Source organism: Bombus fervidus, chromosome 16 (genome assembly GCF_041682495.2).
Source record: "Bombus fervidus isolate BK054 chromosome 16, iyBomFerv1, whole genome shotgun sequence".
In the NCBI taxonomy this organism is placed as follows: domain Eukaryota; kingdom Metazoa; phylum Arthropoda; class Insecta; order Hymenoptera; family Apidae; genus Bombus; species Bombus fervidus.
This window is the reverse complement of record NC_091532.1, coordinates 1193680-1211921: the sequence shown is the minus strand read 5'-3', so window position 1 is coordinate 1211921 and position 18242 is coordinate 1193680. Positions and strand designations below refer to the sequence as shown.

Sequence of the window (18242 nt, the reverse complement as noted above, 5' to 3'; positions counted from 1 at the left end):
GAACCTGTTGCAAGATCGTTGAAAGATTTCAGTTTCTTATCTTGCAGTTTTTCGTACCTTTAAATTGTAGCCTCCCTTTTTTGTTCAGTACGGTTATTACCGTCGCCGTCTACTTGCATGTTTTCGTTTATAGTTTACTCGGATCGATCGCTTGTCGCTTCTACATGATCATGCTTTTCCGTAGATCCTTTCCTTTCTCCTGTCTTCCTTCCACAAGCAGTTTTTCCCCCTTTAATCATATGTTTATGAGTTTTTTCTCGCCTTCCCTTCACCACGCAGCTCGCTCTGTAATATTCGATCGTCGTAAATCAACCGGTTAATAGGTTTCTAATTTCTGTTGCCGTGTGCCTGCCTCCGTCTACATCGTAGGATTATGTCGTCGCAGAAACTCAATACTTAATTCGTGTCACCGAAATGATTTTAACGCGTCAAAGACAGATAAGCCGCTTTATTCTCACCTTCGTTTCGAATTGCTCGAGGTAAGAGCGTCTATTTTACAATGGAAAGTATATTGGTTTGACGCTGATTTATCGCGACAACACGCCACATACATACGTGTATAAACCGTTTATTAGAAAAAGGAATTTAGCGTATCTTTCTTTGGCGCATAACGTTCTCTTTGTTGCCATCTATGTAGCGATATTTCTACAATTACCTTTGAAAATGAAAAACACAGACAAATGTATGAAAAGCGTTCTGAACTTTTAGCGTATGTAAGAGAAATAATTGGGACTGCTATATAGAAGAAGTTACGAGTTTAATAGAACTAGCTTTTAAATTATCGTTAATATTTTCTAAATTACCAGCTAGTTGTGTCTAAAAAGGCGTACAGGTATACTTGACTCGACGTGTTCTATAAACATCATATATAAATATAAACTGGCAAAACTTCTTTAAGATGGAAGGGTTCGCTCGAGCGATATTTTACCATTTTCTTTAGTTTTGTACAAAGAATATAAAGAATACGGTAAAGGTAAACTGGAATATCATCGCAGAAGGCTTTTTTGAAAAAATTGCATCGTCGATAATTGACATTATTGCTTAAAATTAGACAAGTCTTTGAGGCAAGAAAAAGATAATCCTTTCTTATTTTTCAACTATACTTGTTTCAGCTATTAAATAAGAAAAATGGTACGGAATAAATGTTTTAAAGTACCCGAGAAGAGAAGTTAATTAAAAATACTATTTCGTCTTTCGTTATCGTTGTACCAAACGAAAAATCTTAACGTGTAAAGACTATGTCAGAGCTAAATGCGTGCGTACGTGTCAGTACTTCACGCATCGCGAGATTATATAAGACAAATGTAACGGAACTAGAGAATTTCAGAGTTTATATTTTGTCGATTTTTGGTTGAAAATGGGATATTCGAAATAAACAAGGAAATCACACTATGTTCGATAATATTTTCTTTATTACTTGTAAAAATTATATGGCGACGAATCATATGGTGGGGTTCTCCACGGAAGGAACAAGAGAGAAGATAAATTTCTTAAACGCATTTTTTCTTCGTCGAACTATTCCATCGGATCAGCGTCACAAGAGGTAGCACGAGCATACCGAGTAATTTCCATACTCCCGTCTCTCTTTTCGCAGCTGCTTCTTCCACTGTTCTTGGAAGGAACAGAAAGAAATTGTACATACACGAGGAAACTGGACAAGAGCGGAAAGGGATCTTCGATGTTAGCGTCGATAATAACGGTTTAATCAAACAGTAGAACGAAACGTCGCATCGCGTCCTAACATTTACCCCGGAGGCAAGGGTTAATTCTTTTATTCTATCTTTCTTATCAATCTTTTTAGCAATCGTTCGCTCATCCTCTTTTGCCTTCTTTCCTTTTTTTTTTTTTTTCGTTTCTATAATCTTGGCAATTTCAAGCTATAAGAATTAGATAAGAGCGTAAAAACGGCAGTGGTAGACCAGTTTCGTTGTCGACCTGTTCCTAAATCAATCCTCTCCGTGTTCCTTATCTCTTCTCGTTCTTTCATACGTATTTTTATTCATCGAGCAATTTTTGGCAAAATCAATATTCTTCCAACGATCGTAAGATCTCGAATACTGACTGTAATTCATCGCTGTACGAGTACGAGATTAACGATCGCGCAGTTTTTATATAATTCGATAGAACTGCGTGTCATACGAAGAACTACTTATTTTACTCTTTTTATCGTTAAATTTAAAAGCGTCCACGATCAGAAAACGATATTTAAAATAAGAATTTACAAAAAATGAGCGTCGTTGATTTTCTCCCTACTCTCTTTACTGCCTATAACTATATAACCATATAACCACTTCCTTTCGTTCGTAATAAAATTTCTGCGCTTTCCTGGCCCTTTCTCTCCTGCGTATTGTCAGTCGTTTTAGTCAAAATAAATAGTTCAATCATGTAAAAAAAGGCAGCGTCTATCGAATAATCAACTCGTGGCAAATTGACGTTAATCGGTTTTTACATGGTTTTACTGCGTTCAGTTGCAGTTGGAATATTTTACTGTCTTTTCTCTAGAGCAGAGTGTCGTACGAGTTCCTTATCGTTGGAACCAAGACTGTCACAGTGTTACTTTTCACAAATTCTATCATTCGTGCGCGTGATTAACGTACAACTTGTCAACAAGGTAACCGACATACTTGCATAAATTTATTTATCGTGATCGAACGCATAAATGACTGAAAATGTCCATGGCATCGATCCATGGAATTGATCGATACTTTACTGCCTTTTTAAATTCAATCAAAATGGTACAAATAAATTTTTGCGTTACACTTTTTCCTCCGTTACTGCCTGTTTCCGTAATGGAGTATACGAACGTATTAAGCGCGAAGAAAACGATCATCATATGGCATGAGTACGATTATATCGTTGTATTTCCCTTTGCTTCTCTTTATTGCGATTTTCCAGACGATTACAATGTATAATGTGTAGCACATTCGTATTGCTCGAATCGAAACGGCACGTGACGCGGATTTTCTTAATGACGCGCACAGAAACGAAATCGCTTTCAGAGACGTTCCCTTGTTCTTCCGTCGAATCTTCATCGCATCGCACTTTACAAATGTCGCTTTCATTTATTGTCTTTCGTTATAAACTCCTACAGTCCATGCATGCTGTATCGTTACAATGATTGTCTTTTACCTCTAGTCCCGACGAACCGCTCGTTGTCTCGTTCGTCAAGAAAAAGAATAAAACACGCATACTTTGTTACAATTGCGGTGGCTCGGAATTCGCCAAAAATATCAATATTCGCGTCTGTGCTGTTCTTTCTTTACACGGAAAGTGCTCGGTTTTATCTTGCGTTCGTGTATAACGTGACACGATGCAGCGAAAAATTGTGACTTCTTCAAATAAATTTCTATTTTGTTCTTTCTTTCTCTTTTTATAAAACCAATATGTTACGATTAAAAATATTAAAAAAATAAGAAAAAATTCACTTTTATCGGGTATTACGAGGTCATACGCATTTAAATGGTATACAACATCGTGTTTCCGTTCCGACCTCTATATTCTTTGTTTCATGTAATCAAATTTTCTACGCTAATCCTCAACTATTGTTATTTATCACACGAGTATAATTATTATTGTTTATATTATTTTTGGAAAAATGTTCAAAGTATGTTTAAACGATATTTCAAATTGCTTGCATAAAATTTTCTTTCTGCTTGCCAAAAAAAAAACGCTTATCTCTGTATCCTCTCAAAAATTTCTCTTCGTTTCTTCCCAAATTAAGCTTCAGTTTGGAGAAACCAATTTAAAAAGGAAGCCTGCTATTTTATATACGTTGCTTTAAGTAAAAGAAGATTTAGGAGGGAGCGATATCAAGATAAAATTAAATTAGATTGGACAAAGTTAGAGAGCTAAATTACAGGATAAAAGAACTGCGATTCGAGAGAATGTAGGCTAATTGCGAGTAGCTGGAGTTTATTTGGCCAAGATAAATTCGCCTGTTCGAATTAATTGGAACGTTCATGAAAGCCGAGCATGAAAGTATTTGCTCCGCTTCGTTTCCGTAATTTAAGGAAACCGAAATATAAGAGGGCTGTGTGCGTTATCATCTGGAAATGGAAATTAAACTGACTTTGTTCGTTAAGAGTAAAGCGATCCAATTTCAGTTCCGCCGGAAGCGACTATTATTGGGCAGCTTGCGTAACCGTGGTACTACGCTTGGGAAAACTACTTCCTAGTTGATAAGCTTCCAGCACCTGGATCAAGAAGAAAATTTCATTCTCTAGATTGCTGCAACTTTGTGCCCGATTATGGTACAAAAGTTCTTCCGTGTAATCTTTCCTTCCTATTTCACGTGTAACGAAATAAACGAAAAACTACTTCAGCAGAGAATATCATCTTCTTTATACGCTATAAATTTTTCTTATTTTTATTGTCATTAGCAAGTTTCTCTTATTTGTTACTTATCTTTGTCAAATGTTGTATTTCAAGCGTGTAACGTATATTAGTTACGTGTCCCCCGATTTTATAGAATTCACGTGCTGTCTTTGTCGTTCAATTTTGAAAAGAATTCAGAGAGATCGTGTTCTTAGAAACATAAATTGCATTTATTGCGTCCTGACAATGTATTACATTGATTTTCTAGTCTACAGTTTTATAACAAACTAACGTAGTATCGATGTAAGTACACTCGCATATTCCGTATATATTTCGTTTATTATTGTAATCGTAGTTGCCGTATATAGAACATTCTGCCAATTGTAAATATTACAAAACATTATGCCGCGTCAATTGACAATTTAACGAAGTAAAGAGTACCTTTCGAATTTATCGATTTGAAATTTCAGACATTTTTAATCAGATACATTATAATCATACTATTATATACGCTGAATGTTTTCACCACATCATTGTCAACGATTTTCTACGATACGAACGCAAAAATATTTTCCGGAAACGAGTAGGCGGCGGAGAAGGAGAAAGATTTGTCGATTATTTTTGACGAATTCGTATGCCCGAGGGATAGACACTAGACACAACATACGAAGAACACATGATCGATGCGCATGATTGATGAGTAATGATCGTAGACCTATGTACACGGAGTCAACTGTTTACAATAAATAAGTCTTTAATAAATATACTACTAGATTAATAGGTGGTTCCTACAAGATTCGTAGCGAGGTCAAGATATTTCTGGCGGACTCTTTCCTTATCGATATGTAAATATATCGCAAACTCGTTTAATCGAGATTCGAGGAGACGTTGGGGAGCGATAGAATCTCTTTCTGGTTATCTTCTTCTTTTTTTTTTTTTTCTTATCGACTATTGCTAAGTTTCAATCACTGTTCCATACTTTCATAAATCGGTTCCCTATCTCTCTTTGACGGTAGAAAATATTACAACTCTGCTAGAGCGATTAGCTCTAGGCAACGAACATTTTTAGAATCGTAAAATATCTAGTTGCGCGTGCCAGTTCTTCTTCTTCCTATCTTTTTTTTTTTTTTCTTCTTTACTCTACTTTTATTATTAAATTTAAAAGGCAGTTCATTCACAGTGTTGGTATAAGAAAGCGAAACGAAAGTATCTTTCTGTTATTGCCATTTTCTTCAGCGCGAAGCTTGATCTACACGTATAATTGCGAGGTTCGTACCTACGAATATTTAGGATTATTGCTAATTTTCAGCAATCTCGGTTCTGATTAGAACGAACAATAAATAATTTACAAAACAATCCTTCGGATCCTATTCCTTGCAAGGATTAAATTACAAAATAAACGAAAAAAAAAAAAAAAAATGAACACAATATTGTAATCGATCCTATAGTACCTCAGACACGATATAATATTCTATATTTTCAATCGATTATATTAACAAGATTCTCTTTATAATCGGAACAATACAAAGCTAAACATTCTCCGTTAGTTTCAAATTTGTCGATTACTTTTACGGTACTTAGGAAGACACGCGAGTTTCAATTTTAATTACTATTCTCGTTAAGTCTATCGATCAATCTTATCGTAGAATTAGACATTTTTGGCAGTTGGGTTTTGCCCATTGTTAGACAATAACAAACGCTCGGTTTACCTTAACGTTAACTTTACGAGTAAATATCTCTATAAATGTTTTAATACTTCTCTTTCTCAGTAATTTAATACTTTAAATCTCTTTACACGAGTCGTACAAAATTATTCGTCCCCTTCTTTAAAAACCTTACAGAACTTGGTTCGAAAACCGCTCTTCCTCCTGGAATTACATAGATATTCGTTTACTATTATTATTGCCTCGTTCGAACACATCCATCGTTCGCGATCGGAATACGCTTCCCTCTGATGATTCTCATTTATCTTTTCATTAGGTTGCTGGCAATCTAACGTCGGTTTTTCGTCGCGCTAAGAGAAATAGTTTCGAGCGACGATGTTCAGCGTTGAGGAAACGCTGCTCGTTTAACTGAACGGTTAGACACGCAGTAAATACGAATCTGGAGACGCGTAAATGCAACTATTTGCAACGATTCTTTCTTAGCCTCCCTATTTTTTAAACTCTAGACGTAGCACTATCAAAACTCTATCACCCGTTTCGACCATTCTAACATTTTTTGGATAGAAGAAAAATAAAAAATTTAGCTCGTATTTTCTGCATCGAACTCGGGTTTTTTTCTTCTACAAAGATGCCATAGAGAAGATTCCCAAGTGGTGGAATAATCGTACAAAACGACGAGTATAAACGACGAACGTAATTACGCAAGACAGAAACATCATTTTTTCACCAAGCAAATACATTTCTCCGATTTGCTGTAACAACGACGTACTTAAAAATTTGCAGTTTTTAAGTTATTAGAAAAGAGAAAAGAAACGATCGTTCGTATCCTTTACAGATCGAATCCTGTAAGTGGAGCTGCTAAAATTTACCACGCGAGAATACTCGTATCGCTGTTGCGTTTTCACGTTGGCTCCTATTCTAATCGTATCGTGACAATAGAAATATAAAGTTCGTTAAAGTAAAGAGTATCCTTGTATTATTACGACATTATTGCAATTACATAGCTTCTTGTTAAGAGTATTTTTTTACAATAACGACATAATATTAAATAAATCTTCATCGCGGAGTAAACGGAGATAACTTTAAAGGCAAATGCGATATCTCTAACCAAATGAGACTATTACGATATTTTATTGTACAAGTTCGCCAGCTCTCTTATTACGTCAATTTCACGCGATTCGCGAAATTACAACGACCGAAAGCGTTCAAACCCTTTTGAATCGCGATTTTTGAGTTACGTGGCTGTTGTTGCAGCAAACGAGCGATTTAACGCGCGATTACAGCGAGGCGACAAAAGTCGAACATTTTCACGTCTCGCCGTGAAAGCGTCGATTTTTACAAACGCGTTCGCTCTAGGAAAAAAAAAAAAGGAACACGACACGCGAATCTCTTTCGAACGACGCGAAAGGGAAAAAATGTGTCTGTCGATCTCATCTTGCGCAGAAAAGTACCGCGAAATCGAAACTATTACGAGGATCGCACGCAGTTCTGACCTAATAATCATCTCTTTAATTTTCTCGATTATATTATCTTCGAGTCTCCTCTCAGCGATCTCTCGCTCGATCGTCCAACTAGTTTCATCTATCTTTCATCTCTCACGCGTATCGTCTCATTTCCCGTATTCCTCGCCTAATACTACCATCGTTACATCTCTTATTGCGAGTCATTATTTTGTCGCAGCTAATCGCGACAACGTATCGTTGATAATGTTCAAGGTGTCTTTCCTTTTCACTGTGCCTCGCAACTTCCCAGGTTGATGAGTCGAGACGAGAGAGAAACTCTTAAACGGCTTAACGTACCTCGCGAGGCATCTTACGACGCGCGTATCGACTTCTGGCATTCCCGATGCAGGTTAAGGTATACGTACAGTTTGACCGAACAAAGGTGATGTTTCCACGGAGAATTTTTTCGATAGAAAGGTATCTATAAAGTACTTTTAATCCTTTTGGCCATTATCTCGCATGCTAAGCTACCGCTAATTCGTCGAATTCGTTTGTAAAGATTCGTTTCATGTATCATCGAACTTGTTGCTGTTGCGCGCTCCATGATCTATGAAATTTATCTGCACGTTACTCGGGGCAAAATATCTTTATCCGTCAGTTGTTAAATTTTAACGTACGATTTTTATAACGAATTACGTGGATAAGGGGGAGACGAAGAAAAGTACTGGAATCAGGACAAAGTATTACGCGGGACTGTAGAAGAGTGGCGCCTGGGATATCAGGTTTCTCTTGCCTCTTACCTGCGTGGATATGCACGTTAGAAACCTCAGCCTTGGTTCGTCAAGCGGTAGATCGGTATCGATGCATCGGTATTCGAAGCATGCATCGATCGAAAATCAATATATCGTTTCGGTTAATAAGTAAAAGCCTATTTTAACGCGGTTTTACGAAGCCTAGAAGTCGATGCGTGCATATTAATATGACTCGACGTGTGTAGGCTGATTTACTTATAATCCAAGAGGAGATTCGATGGAATATACGCTGGAAGATGGCGAAAATTGCAAAAATTACGGAAACATCTGACGAGAGAGAGAGAGAGGAGGGGTGGGGTCCCGATGCTGCGGCATGTACGAGGCGTGTCACTGTAACGAGCGTGCATTTCAGAGATTATCGTAATTAATATGTAATATTATCGTAATTAATGCGTAAACACATTAGTTGGCGTGTTTGGTCGGTGACTTTGCTTATTAGAGGGAAAGCGGAAGTTGTATCGACAGAAACAAGGTTTGGTCGAAGCGAATTAACAAATTCATTGATTTCCATGCGACCGATCGTAGAAAACGTTTACATGGAATTACGAGGAGCAGAGAAATCGACCGTGGAGTCGCCATTAAGAAAATAACCACGTACATGGCTGCCCGTTCAGCGTAATTAGATCATTGACTACACTCGCGAACGATCGCGGAACGCGGCCGCACCGTTGCTCGCGAGATCAGCTGAGAATCGTGCTTCGAGGATTAAAGCTCGAGTTTAGTGCTCGTTACACGGCCTCGCCGCTATTTTATGCCACCGCATCACCACATCCCTTCTCGTACGATAATTACGTCTCTCTCTCGGCCAACACGCGCCTGTTTCTTCCCATATCATCCACCAGACAGAACGTTCTACTTTTCAACTTCCTTTTATCCGACACCGCGTGTCTTTTTCTTAGCAGAAAGCAGCTCGCAATCGAAGCGAATTGGGATTCGACTTAATGGGACGTTGTCTCGACAGGCACGTGTCTTTCGAAGGTTTTTTCTCCGTGTTCAAGGCGTGTTTCTCGAATGGAATTCGATGTTAACTGTGCAAGGTTGAGATTTTATTTTTCTTCTGATCCGAGTTAACGAAGCTTAGCGTTGATTTTTATAGATTCTATACATGAGCCGCTCGAAACACATTGATAAACTCCGTAAATCGAAGAATACAGAGAAGGGACGATACATCGTCTTTGCTAAATTTACCATCGTTCGATTCGTATTGTCTTGTTGCGACGAACGTATCGTAGTTAGTAAAGTATGTGTTGATGAAATTAAGGAATTAATGAAAAGCGAAACTCGTCACTTCCGCAAGCTCTCTTTTACATAAATCAAAATGTTTAATCGTTAATGTTTCATCGCGTAAAGTTAAGAAATTTGAAAATTTGTATCTTTTAGTCGGATCACCGTACGGAGAAGAGATACTTGGAAGCGTAAGAGATCGAAGCATTCATCCACAGAGTATCTTGCTTATCGTGAAAAAAAAAAAAGTGGAACATCCTTTGATCCTCGAATTTCTTTCGATTGGAAGCCACTCGCGGGGTCGAAACACCGACGGTTTTCCGCGGGGAACATTTCATGCGCACGCAATCGTCATACATAAATGTGGAGTATGTTGTTAATCGTAAACGTAGCATGATTACTATGTACACGTAAGTTTACATTGATTGCCGCGAAACGCGGTCGAGCCTGGCCCAAGGCGATCGCGTGTACCGCCTCGCATGGCCAGTCTCTCGAGTGGGATCCCCGGAGCTTCGCTGTATAACTATAGATACAGTTTCCGGCGTGTCGAACCTTTCGCTGTCGTATGCATCGTCGACTCCATCCACCGGCTTATTCTTCTCGCACGGTCTAACGCGCCGCCGATTGTCATTTCGATCGTTGCTTCGATCGAGATGGCGAACGTTCGATGTATCGATCGTAATAGTCGCGTAATAGTCGTTCGAAAACGTCGTCGAAGACGAGTCTTCGTCGTCGACGGGCAAGGATATCGTTACGATGGATTCGTGTTCCGTTCGAATTGTCATTCAGAGAAATAGAATATCCGATGATCGAAACGTATATACTCGCAGGAATCTACGCATTGTCGTTTAAGGCTACGGTTTTGAAGAAAAGATAGAGTCTGAAAATTTGCCCCGCGTATTTGCTGAAAATCGATACTTTGAAACTTTATTATACATTTTCAACATTTATGTTCACGCGTAGAACAGCCTCTTCTCGATTATCTAGCGATATCGATTGCTCCAACGTATTCGTTGGAAACGGCAGTCGGTCAGAACACTCGTCCGTCGTGGCCATAGCGTAAGAATTTGGACAACGATCTCGAGGTATCCTTCGTCCGGGACAGTTGCACGGTAAGACGGGCTCGAATTTCGGAGAATATCGATCGAAAACGATCTCAGGAACGTTCACGGTCACCGCCGATTCTTTCGAGCTGCGACGCTGTAAAAAGCGACCCGATTTATCGTTTCCGTGCGATTTCCACCGAACGCTCTCTTTATTCTAGGAGGACTCACGGTACCATTCGAACCAACGGACACGTTCCTCGACGAGGAAGACGGCTTGTGGTTCTGCGCCTAGACGAGACTTCCTCCCCTCAAGGGGCGATTGACGTACCAGGAGACGACCAGGAGGAGGAGGACGTTACGGAGGTCGATGCGAGAGTTGTCGTGGGCACCGCAGACGTGGTGTCCACTTTGCCAGGCTTGAATCTCTTCCGGACCAGTGGTACCGTAGAGTTCCTCCTCCCCGCCGCCGCTGCCGCTGCCGCTGCCGCTGCTGGCCCCTTCTTCCTCTTTCTCTTCCCATCTGTCAAATTGGGCTTTTTACTTTGACTCATGCTGCCAGCAGCTTTTACTTTTTTTGAGTTTGACGCTGGTGCTTTTCTCTCACCGTTGTTGCTCGCGGTGACGTTCCTACTTCCAGCGACCACTTTGCTCGCGGTGACGTTCCTGCTCGTGTCCACGTTTCTGCCCGTAGCGATGTTCCTGCCGCCAGCCGACGATATTCCTCCTCTCGTCTGGTCGACCCGTAGCTTCCGTTTCTTAGATGGAACCGAAAGCGCCTCTCTTCGACAGGCTTCCTCGCTCGCAGCACCTTCGCAGGATCTCTTCGACTCTAACGAAGTCCCGTTCGAAGCTAGGCTCTCGTTTCTGCCCGAAACTACCACACCCTTCCCGCTCTCCTCCACCATTTGGCACTGTGGACCTGGCATCTCGCCTGGCCTGCACCTTCGCTTCCTCTTCTTTCTCTTTTTTCGCTTGCGACACCTGAATTTATCTCTGCCATCCTTTTCCGGTACCGGAAGAGTGGGACAGAGCGATTGCTGAATCAAATCGCCGCGATGACTGTTATGCCGATGACGAACGTTGTGTTGAGCTCCCAACAGTCGTCTTTGAAGAGCCTCCACTCGGTCCGAAGGAGCGACCTGAGTTAATACCCGCGCGTAGGCGGACAGTCTACCCAAATTGTGACCCTTGGCCTGTACCCTCCTCGGCTGGCCACGACGGTTCAATCCGAGGTACAAGGTTTTCTTCGCTGTCGACCATTTCGCCGAGCTGTAGGTGTTGTAATTGTGCTGTTCCAATGTCTCGTTGAACACGCAGTCGTCCGTGTACTCGCGCTGAAACAGAATACAAAGGGATGGTTAGTCGTTGCTTCCACGTCGAGTCTAGGCTTTTTTCAGAAAAGTTGTCAAGCGTGCGAAAACTTTTTCAGCATTTTGTAAAGGAAAAAAAATGTCGTGAATTTACTTCGAATCTATCTTTCGCGAGTTCATCGATTATTTCGTCGATCCGTCGAATAAAATTTACGTCTGAATATAAATATTTTATCAGGAACCTTACATTCTAAATTAATCCCATATACGACGTTTCAAAAATTCCAAAAATATCGTTGCTAAACGTTTCGATGTACGCTCGATCAGCGGTACTACGAGACTCGACTATCGCGACCACGTTGATTAAAGTTTGAAACTGAAACGACAAGATGCTAATGAATTTTGAAAATATTTCAGCCAACTCGCGTAGAAGGTACGTATAATCGTAAAATGTGTCTAGCAGCGTTCCGATACTTTCCAGACTCTGCGCGTATAATACGTTCAATTTCGTTTTAATAAACGTAAAACGTTTTCAATAAACGTAAAACAATAACTTTATCAGCGTATCATCTGCAATGACATCGTTATACGTCATTAAATCGAACGTACGTTAAACTGGATACCATCGCTAGCTACACATAGTAACATACTTGTATGATATTCTCGTATCGAAAGAATTTATTCGTTCCGAGAAGCGAGCAAAGATTTCGCGATCGTTATCAGTGACGTAGTCTAATTACTCGTCGTTATCACGTTCTAATTGGCGAGGTGCTGTGGTTCGCGTGATCTCGCTTCTGTCCCCTTCGTTTAACAGGTAACTTCGTTTCGTCGTATTGGCTACTAGTCGGCTTGCGAAACGTTAACGCGGGGTGAAATATTAACGACGCTTCCCGATGGAAGGATGTAAATTAACATTACGTATAACACGGAACCAGCTCGACCGGCCACCGACGACCGCACACCGAGCATTATGTTTTCGCCGGCATTACGCCGCGCTGTGATTTCGCTGTCCGCTTTATGGTAACTCGTTTCTAGACGAGCGAAAGCGGCTGTGTTCTTCATCGGCTCTAATTACAGCGTTTACCCGGTTTGCTCCGCGGAAAAATCCGTGGTCAGCCCGTCGACAACCGTAAAGAATGCGTACGACCGGAACGAAAAACCGACTTTACGGCGCCGAAACCGCCCACCGTTCGCGTGTCCGTTTTTAATTTAATGCTCATTTGCCACTTGCCATCGTCGGTATATCATTATCTTCGTTTTCTTCAACGATCTAACTTTTTATTTGTTTATCTTACTGATTTTCCATCCACCTTTCTTGTTCCTTTCTATACGACTAACGACTAAAATCGGTTACATCCGATATTTTTAAAACAGTTTCAGCGATATCGAGTTTCCGTTTTTTATCAAATAACGGAACGTTAGAAGAAATGCTTGGATACCGAGGAGGATTGGGAAGAACCGCTAAAAATGGTTCGATAAAACAGGTTTCTCTTTTTCACTCAGCAACGTCGAACTTCTATCGCTTTCACGAAGTCTGTTTTCGCTATCCGTCGAAGATCGTTCGAGGAATGTTGTATCCGTTTTGTCATTGGCAAAATATAGTATTTATCGCTGCGAATCTAGTAGAGATCTAATCTGGCTATTAAAAATAGAAAACGTAACTGCAAATTATATATTTATGTTAGGAAATATCTATCGTGGGAAATCGAGGGTTTGCCGGAATTTACCGAAAGCTAAGGAAACACGATTGCTTCTGTGGGTTTAACGGGTCGGTATCGGAGAAGATAGGGAGCTGGCAAAATCGACAAGGAAGCCACGACTTTGTACAGTCGATTGGTTGCGCGTGCCGCGCTTTAGGGGTTTCGCGTTATTGAGTCGTAACGCCACAGACGTGGGCGAAGTTCAACGTTCACGACTGTAACTTTTTAAATGGAAATGTCGTCAGGAGGGTCTTTTTTTCGAAGCAGCCGCCGTTTTACGAGGTTTCGTAACACGCACAAAGTATACAAAGCCAACTGCATAATTAAGTAGATATATTTGATGCGTAAACTAGTAAGAGGAATGAGAATTCGTCCAAGGTCTAAAGTTTAGCCTAAAGGTGAAGTTATTTGAGGTAAAGAAGATCGTGGGTGATGTTATTCTTAAAAATTCCAGCGTTTTCGTTGCTGCTATTCTCTGACAGATTATTAATTTAAACGAAACGAAAGAACGAAAGCAAATGCGAAGACAATTTTGTCAACGTGGGACTTATCGACATCGTACCGAACCAGAAAACTGTAGCTTTGTAAAAAATTGAAAATGTAGCGGCACACGAGCTAGAGGACTGATCGAGCCACGTGTGGTCTTGCCTCGGAGTATCAATATCGTAGGACACACACATACTGCGATAATAACTAAACTCCGGGCAGTTACCGGTACCCCCTCGATCAGTATAAATAATCGAACGCGATCGTAAGGTGACCAGTCCGAGTCATCGGTCCGAGTCACGTTCGATAACAATAGCGAATCAGCTAGTACCGAGCGTCTTAGCGAACATTCTTTGTATCTATTATTATCTCAAAATACACGATCAACCATCTCTCCCACAAAAATATGGCTGATCGGGTTCTTCCCCTGTACTCCTCGTATATTTATTAACTACATACGTACATACGCGTATCGATTATTATATCCGATATTTCGTACATCGCATGTTCATCGCGCGTATTGTCACGTCAATGGTATAACAACGACATTACATCACGTCTTTAACGATTAGAATTTGCATCGTCCGTTCTACTCGCTGGCGTGAAATTAACAACTCGCTTCATACGTAGCTACTATACTGCGAGGATAGTTGCGTCCAGACGCTGTTACGGCTGCAAGTGCAAAGTCGGAAACTCGATCCGGCTTTCATCTTTTCCGCGTACATCGTTGGCGGGACTGACATTGATTCGTTTGCGGCACCAACAACACGCGTTGTTCGATCTTCGTTCGCGCATGTTCCAAATAGACGGAAGAAAGGAAAAGCGTTTCTTCCATACGTATTCTTATTATATTCCTGGAAGAAAAGTAATTTTCAAGGAGCAATCGATCGATCAATCGTATCGAGCTATATTCTTTGTCGATGGAACGAGGGCGGGGCTTACTCTCTTCCGACCAGTGTCTGCTTTCCGTGAAGCTAAAGAGCAAAATTTCCGTCATTATAAAAATACCTCGCTATCGACTTTGCGGTTCTTACAACGATGCAAATTTGTGTGGAACAGGTTTACGCAGTGTGTAATTAGAAAAAAGGATATACGCGAGATACGTAATCTCTCGGAACGAGATGTAATTACAGCGAGTTTAGAAATATTGTGGCTCGCTTACTGACAAGCAACCAGAATCTTCGATTATCTACACTTGCCAAGTGCGTATTAAGCGATCACACCCGTTTCGTTTGTCCCATTCCACGCTAATGTCCGACCCAAGTTATACATAGCATATAGTGTGTGTACGCGCAGTGCGTTAACGCGTACTAACGTTTAACGGTAAGAATTGCGTACGGGTAATCGACTTTAGAAGATCGTTATATTCGATTTATTGAAAAATAATACGGGAGGTAAAGAAGATCTTATCGCGTAAATCGTTAAAGATGGGGGGCAATTTTTCTACGATATTTCGAAATGTAACATCGCGTTCTCATCTTTACCTAACGTAAGTCATTTCCGTAAGAGATTCTTCAAAACGTAAAACACATAAAGCTACGTCGCGATAACTCATATACGATTAAAATACGAGACAATGAATTTCGTTAACGGATCCAACCGCATGATTTATATCCGATTCGTCGCCTCGTTAATTCTTCAGTGCCGGGCTTGGAAAAAAGAACGAAAGTCCCGATGTCTGTTGCATACCGTCGTTTATAGCAGCGATAAACGTGGAATACCACGAAACAGTAATTTCATTGAGCTACGTGTGCATCGCGTGATTACAGAAACGATCTCATTGACCCTCGAATAATGTAATTTATCTCGCCGGATATATTTGCGCATTCGCGAAGGGTGCGAACCAGAAATAAGATTGTCCAATTCTGCGAACCAGAATACGATTTATGTACTTTCCTGAAGGGGGCAAACGTATTTGCCGTTCAACAGCCTCACCATTGATTAACATTCCTCACACTTTGCGAACCGACGAAGGTTGCTTCGTTCGTACGATTTTACTCGTACAGGTATCGATTATGCATAATAAAGTTTATCGAGAGCCGAGGATTTCGTTCGAATAGATAATCGAACATCTGTGATGACGATAATAATATTAATAATAATGATAATTGTCAATAATACGTATAGCAAGATGTACGTGGTAGAAAGAATAATAATAATAAAAAACGAGGGTAAAGTTGACAATGGAACGGAATATTAATCCGTGCTGTTTCGCGTTTATATAAATCGTTGCGCTGTTATGTTGTTTCGAGAAATTACCTACAAGTTTCTTACGTGCAATTTTCTATAATTTTCTTTCATTTTCAAGCTATAATTATTTTTCGTACCGTGGGAAATATTTAGTTATCAATTCTACGTTTAAACGTACTTTCGAAGTTTAAGTTACACAAGTTACAATTGACCGTGAATCGAAAGAGCTTTATCGTTTAGATGCAAACGATAAATGTCAAACTGCTTTAAAGATATCGCTTATTTACATATTTTCTAGCTTACGAATTAAAAAGAAAAATAGTAAACGAAGTAATTTTTTACTCGCACAATTTACTTTTAAAAAGTCTATTTCAGCGTATCGTGATATTCCATTATGCGTACCATTAATAGCAGACGATAAAGTCACACGCGATTCGTATCTCTTCGTCGACAATTTCATTATCTCGCATCTAGAAAGAAACGGACGAACGTCCTACTCCACTTTCGAGTGGTAGTGTATACGCGTATCTATTAATTGAACTCTAACCATAGTTAAACTTTCTTCGACTAGTCGTAGCTTCGATAAATGTGGAGCAGCACGCGATGCACTGCATCGAGAAACACGTGTTGCACCGTGATTATTCATTCGATGATTGCGTTCACCCTCGAATTCCAGTAGGCGAGCGAGAACGAGCGATCGTGTATCAAACCCGACGCCTAAATAAACCTTTGTGTTTTCCCTGCGAGATTTACGACTACGACGAAAAGAGGGGTCGATGCAGCCGATTTTTTCCACTGTCAACAGCTTGAATGAAGAACGCGCGGGCGAAATTATTGAAATCATCGTATCCCTTTTATTCTGGAACCGGTCAATATACACGGAGACATGTGGTCCCTGTTAACCCTGTCCGCGCCAATGAAACTTCCTTCTGACCATGCAAGGGGTTTGCTCGCTAACCGACAGTCCACGTATTAACTTTCACGTTGCAGGCTGACATTCAGCCGTTTGAAAAGTTTACTTGCAAAATTAGAATTGACGTATGTTTGTTCGGTCGAGTTTAGGCGATTAAGCTTGTTTCAGTTTGTTTAAGCGTACGCTTCGCCAGAGATTCAATTGTTGGTAAAATACCCCCGCTGAGTTCAAATTGATTACATTCGAGAAAGGAATAAAATGGGAAACTGTAAAAATAGTCTGTCCATACGTATGAAATAGTTAGAATAAAATAGCGTTTAAAAGATTCCTTCTACAACTTTGTTACTTGTTTGTTTCTTTTATCAAGTAGCGCATCAATCGATATTTTGGGAGTTTATTTTGTCGTTAGTTTTTCGCTCGCTTACGATTAGACGAGTGTTACAGCACGGCAGTTTATACGCATTTGACGCGAGTAGAAACAACTAATGCGCGTATATTATTGACTTCTATTCCTGAAATTCTCGATTATTATTATTGGTCGTAACTACCTATCATCCTTGACATCGAATCCTAGAAAGAACGCTAGATATTTTTGACTTATCAAAGAATTTATCGTTAAATGGAAATTTCAAGTTTGTAACAGCGGAATTTAATTTGCCATACATTTTCTGTATTTGTCTAAAGTACTTTGAAACTTGAAATAAACGTTCTTTCTTCCTGTATAACTTTTATCGTATCAGAAATTAATAAAAATACACAATCAATATAGAAATATACGACACTGTTAAATGTTTCCATTAAATTATACGCGACAGGGGATTGGACATTTGTGCACGCATGTAATTTTTCGATTGTTAGCCTTCTTCGAAATCATTAAGACTCTCGATAAGACTTTCAAGTTAATGTCTCTTCTCAGCGCCAATTACAGTCGTCGATATCCCGTTTAATCTAGTAAATTATGGTAGTTGCATTGACTTCGTGTGTAATTTTTTGATCGACGATCCAGTTGTAATATATATCGATCGGCATACAGCGAGCTATTTTGCAGATATTATTGGCACGAGTGTGGAAATCTGTTCCTTTCAATACTTGCAGGTTAATAGTAGGTCTGTAATTAATGAGAAGCAAAGCTGCAATTTGT

At 40.0% G+C, this 18242-nt stretch overlaps 1 protein-coding gene across 7 annotated transcripts in view; it reads right to left on the bottom strand.

The window, feature by feature from the left end:
* Positions 1–4522: 4522 nt before the first annotated feature.
* LOC139995868 (uncharacterized) overlaps positions 4523–18242 on the bottom strand; it is a 147139-nt gene continuing 133419 nt past the window's right edge. The window contains exons 3-5 of one of the 7 annotated variants that reach the window (XR_011802085.1): positions 11107–11836; positions 10731–11035; positions 4523–10656 (exon numbers count right to left, since the gene is read on the bottom strand). Coding sequence is in view for 3 of the 7 variants with exons in the window: in XM_072019772.1 (XP_071875873.1) it covers positions 10811–11836 (1026 nt within the window). In the remaining 4 variants the exon portion in view is untranslated. Of the gene's footprint in view, positions 11837–18242 lie in introns of all 7 variants that reach the window. The other 6 variants (XR_011802084.1, XR_011802083.1, XR_011802082.1 and 3 more) reach the window with 6 other exon arrangements.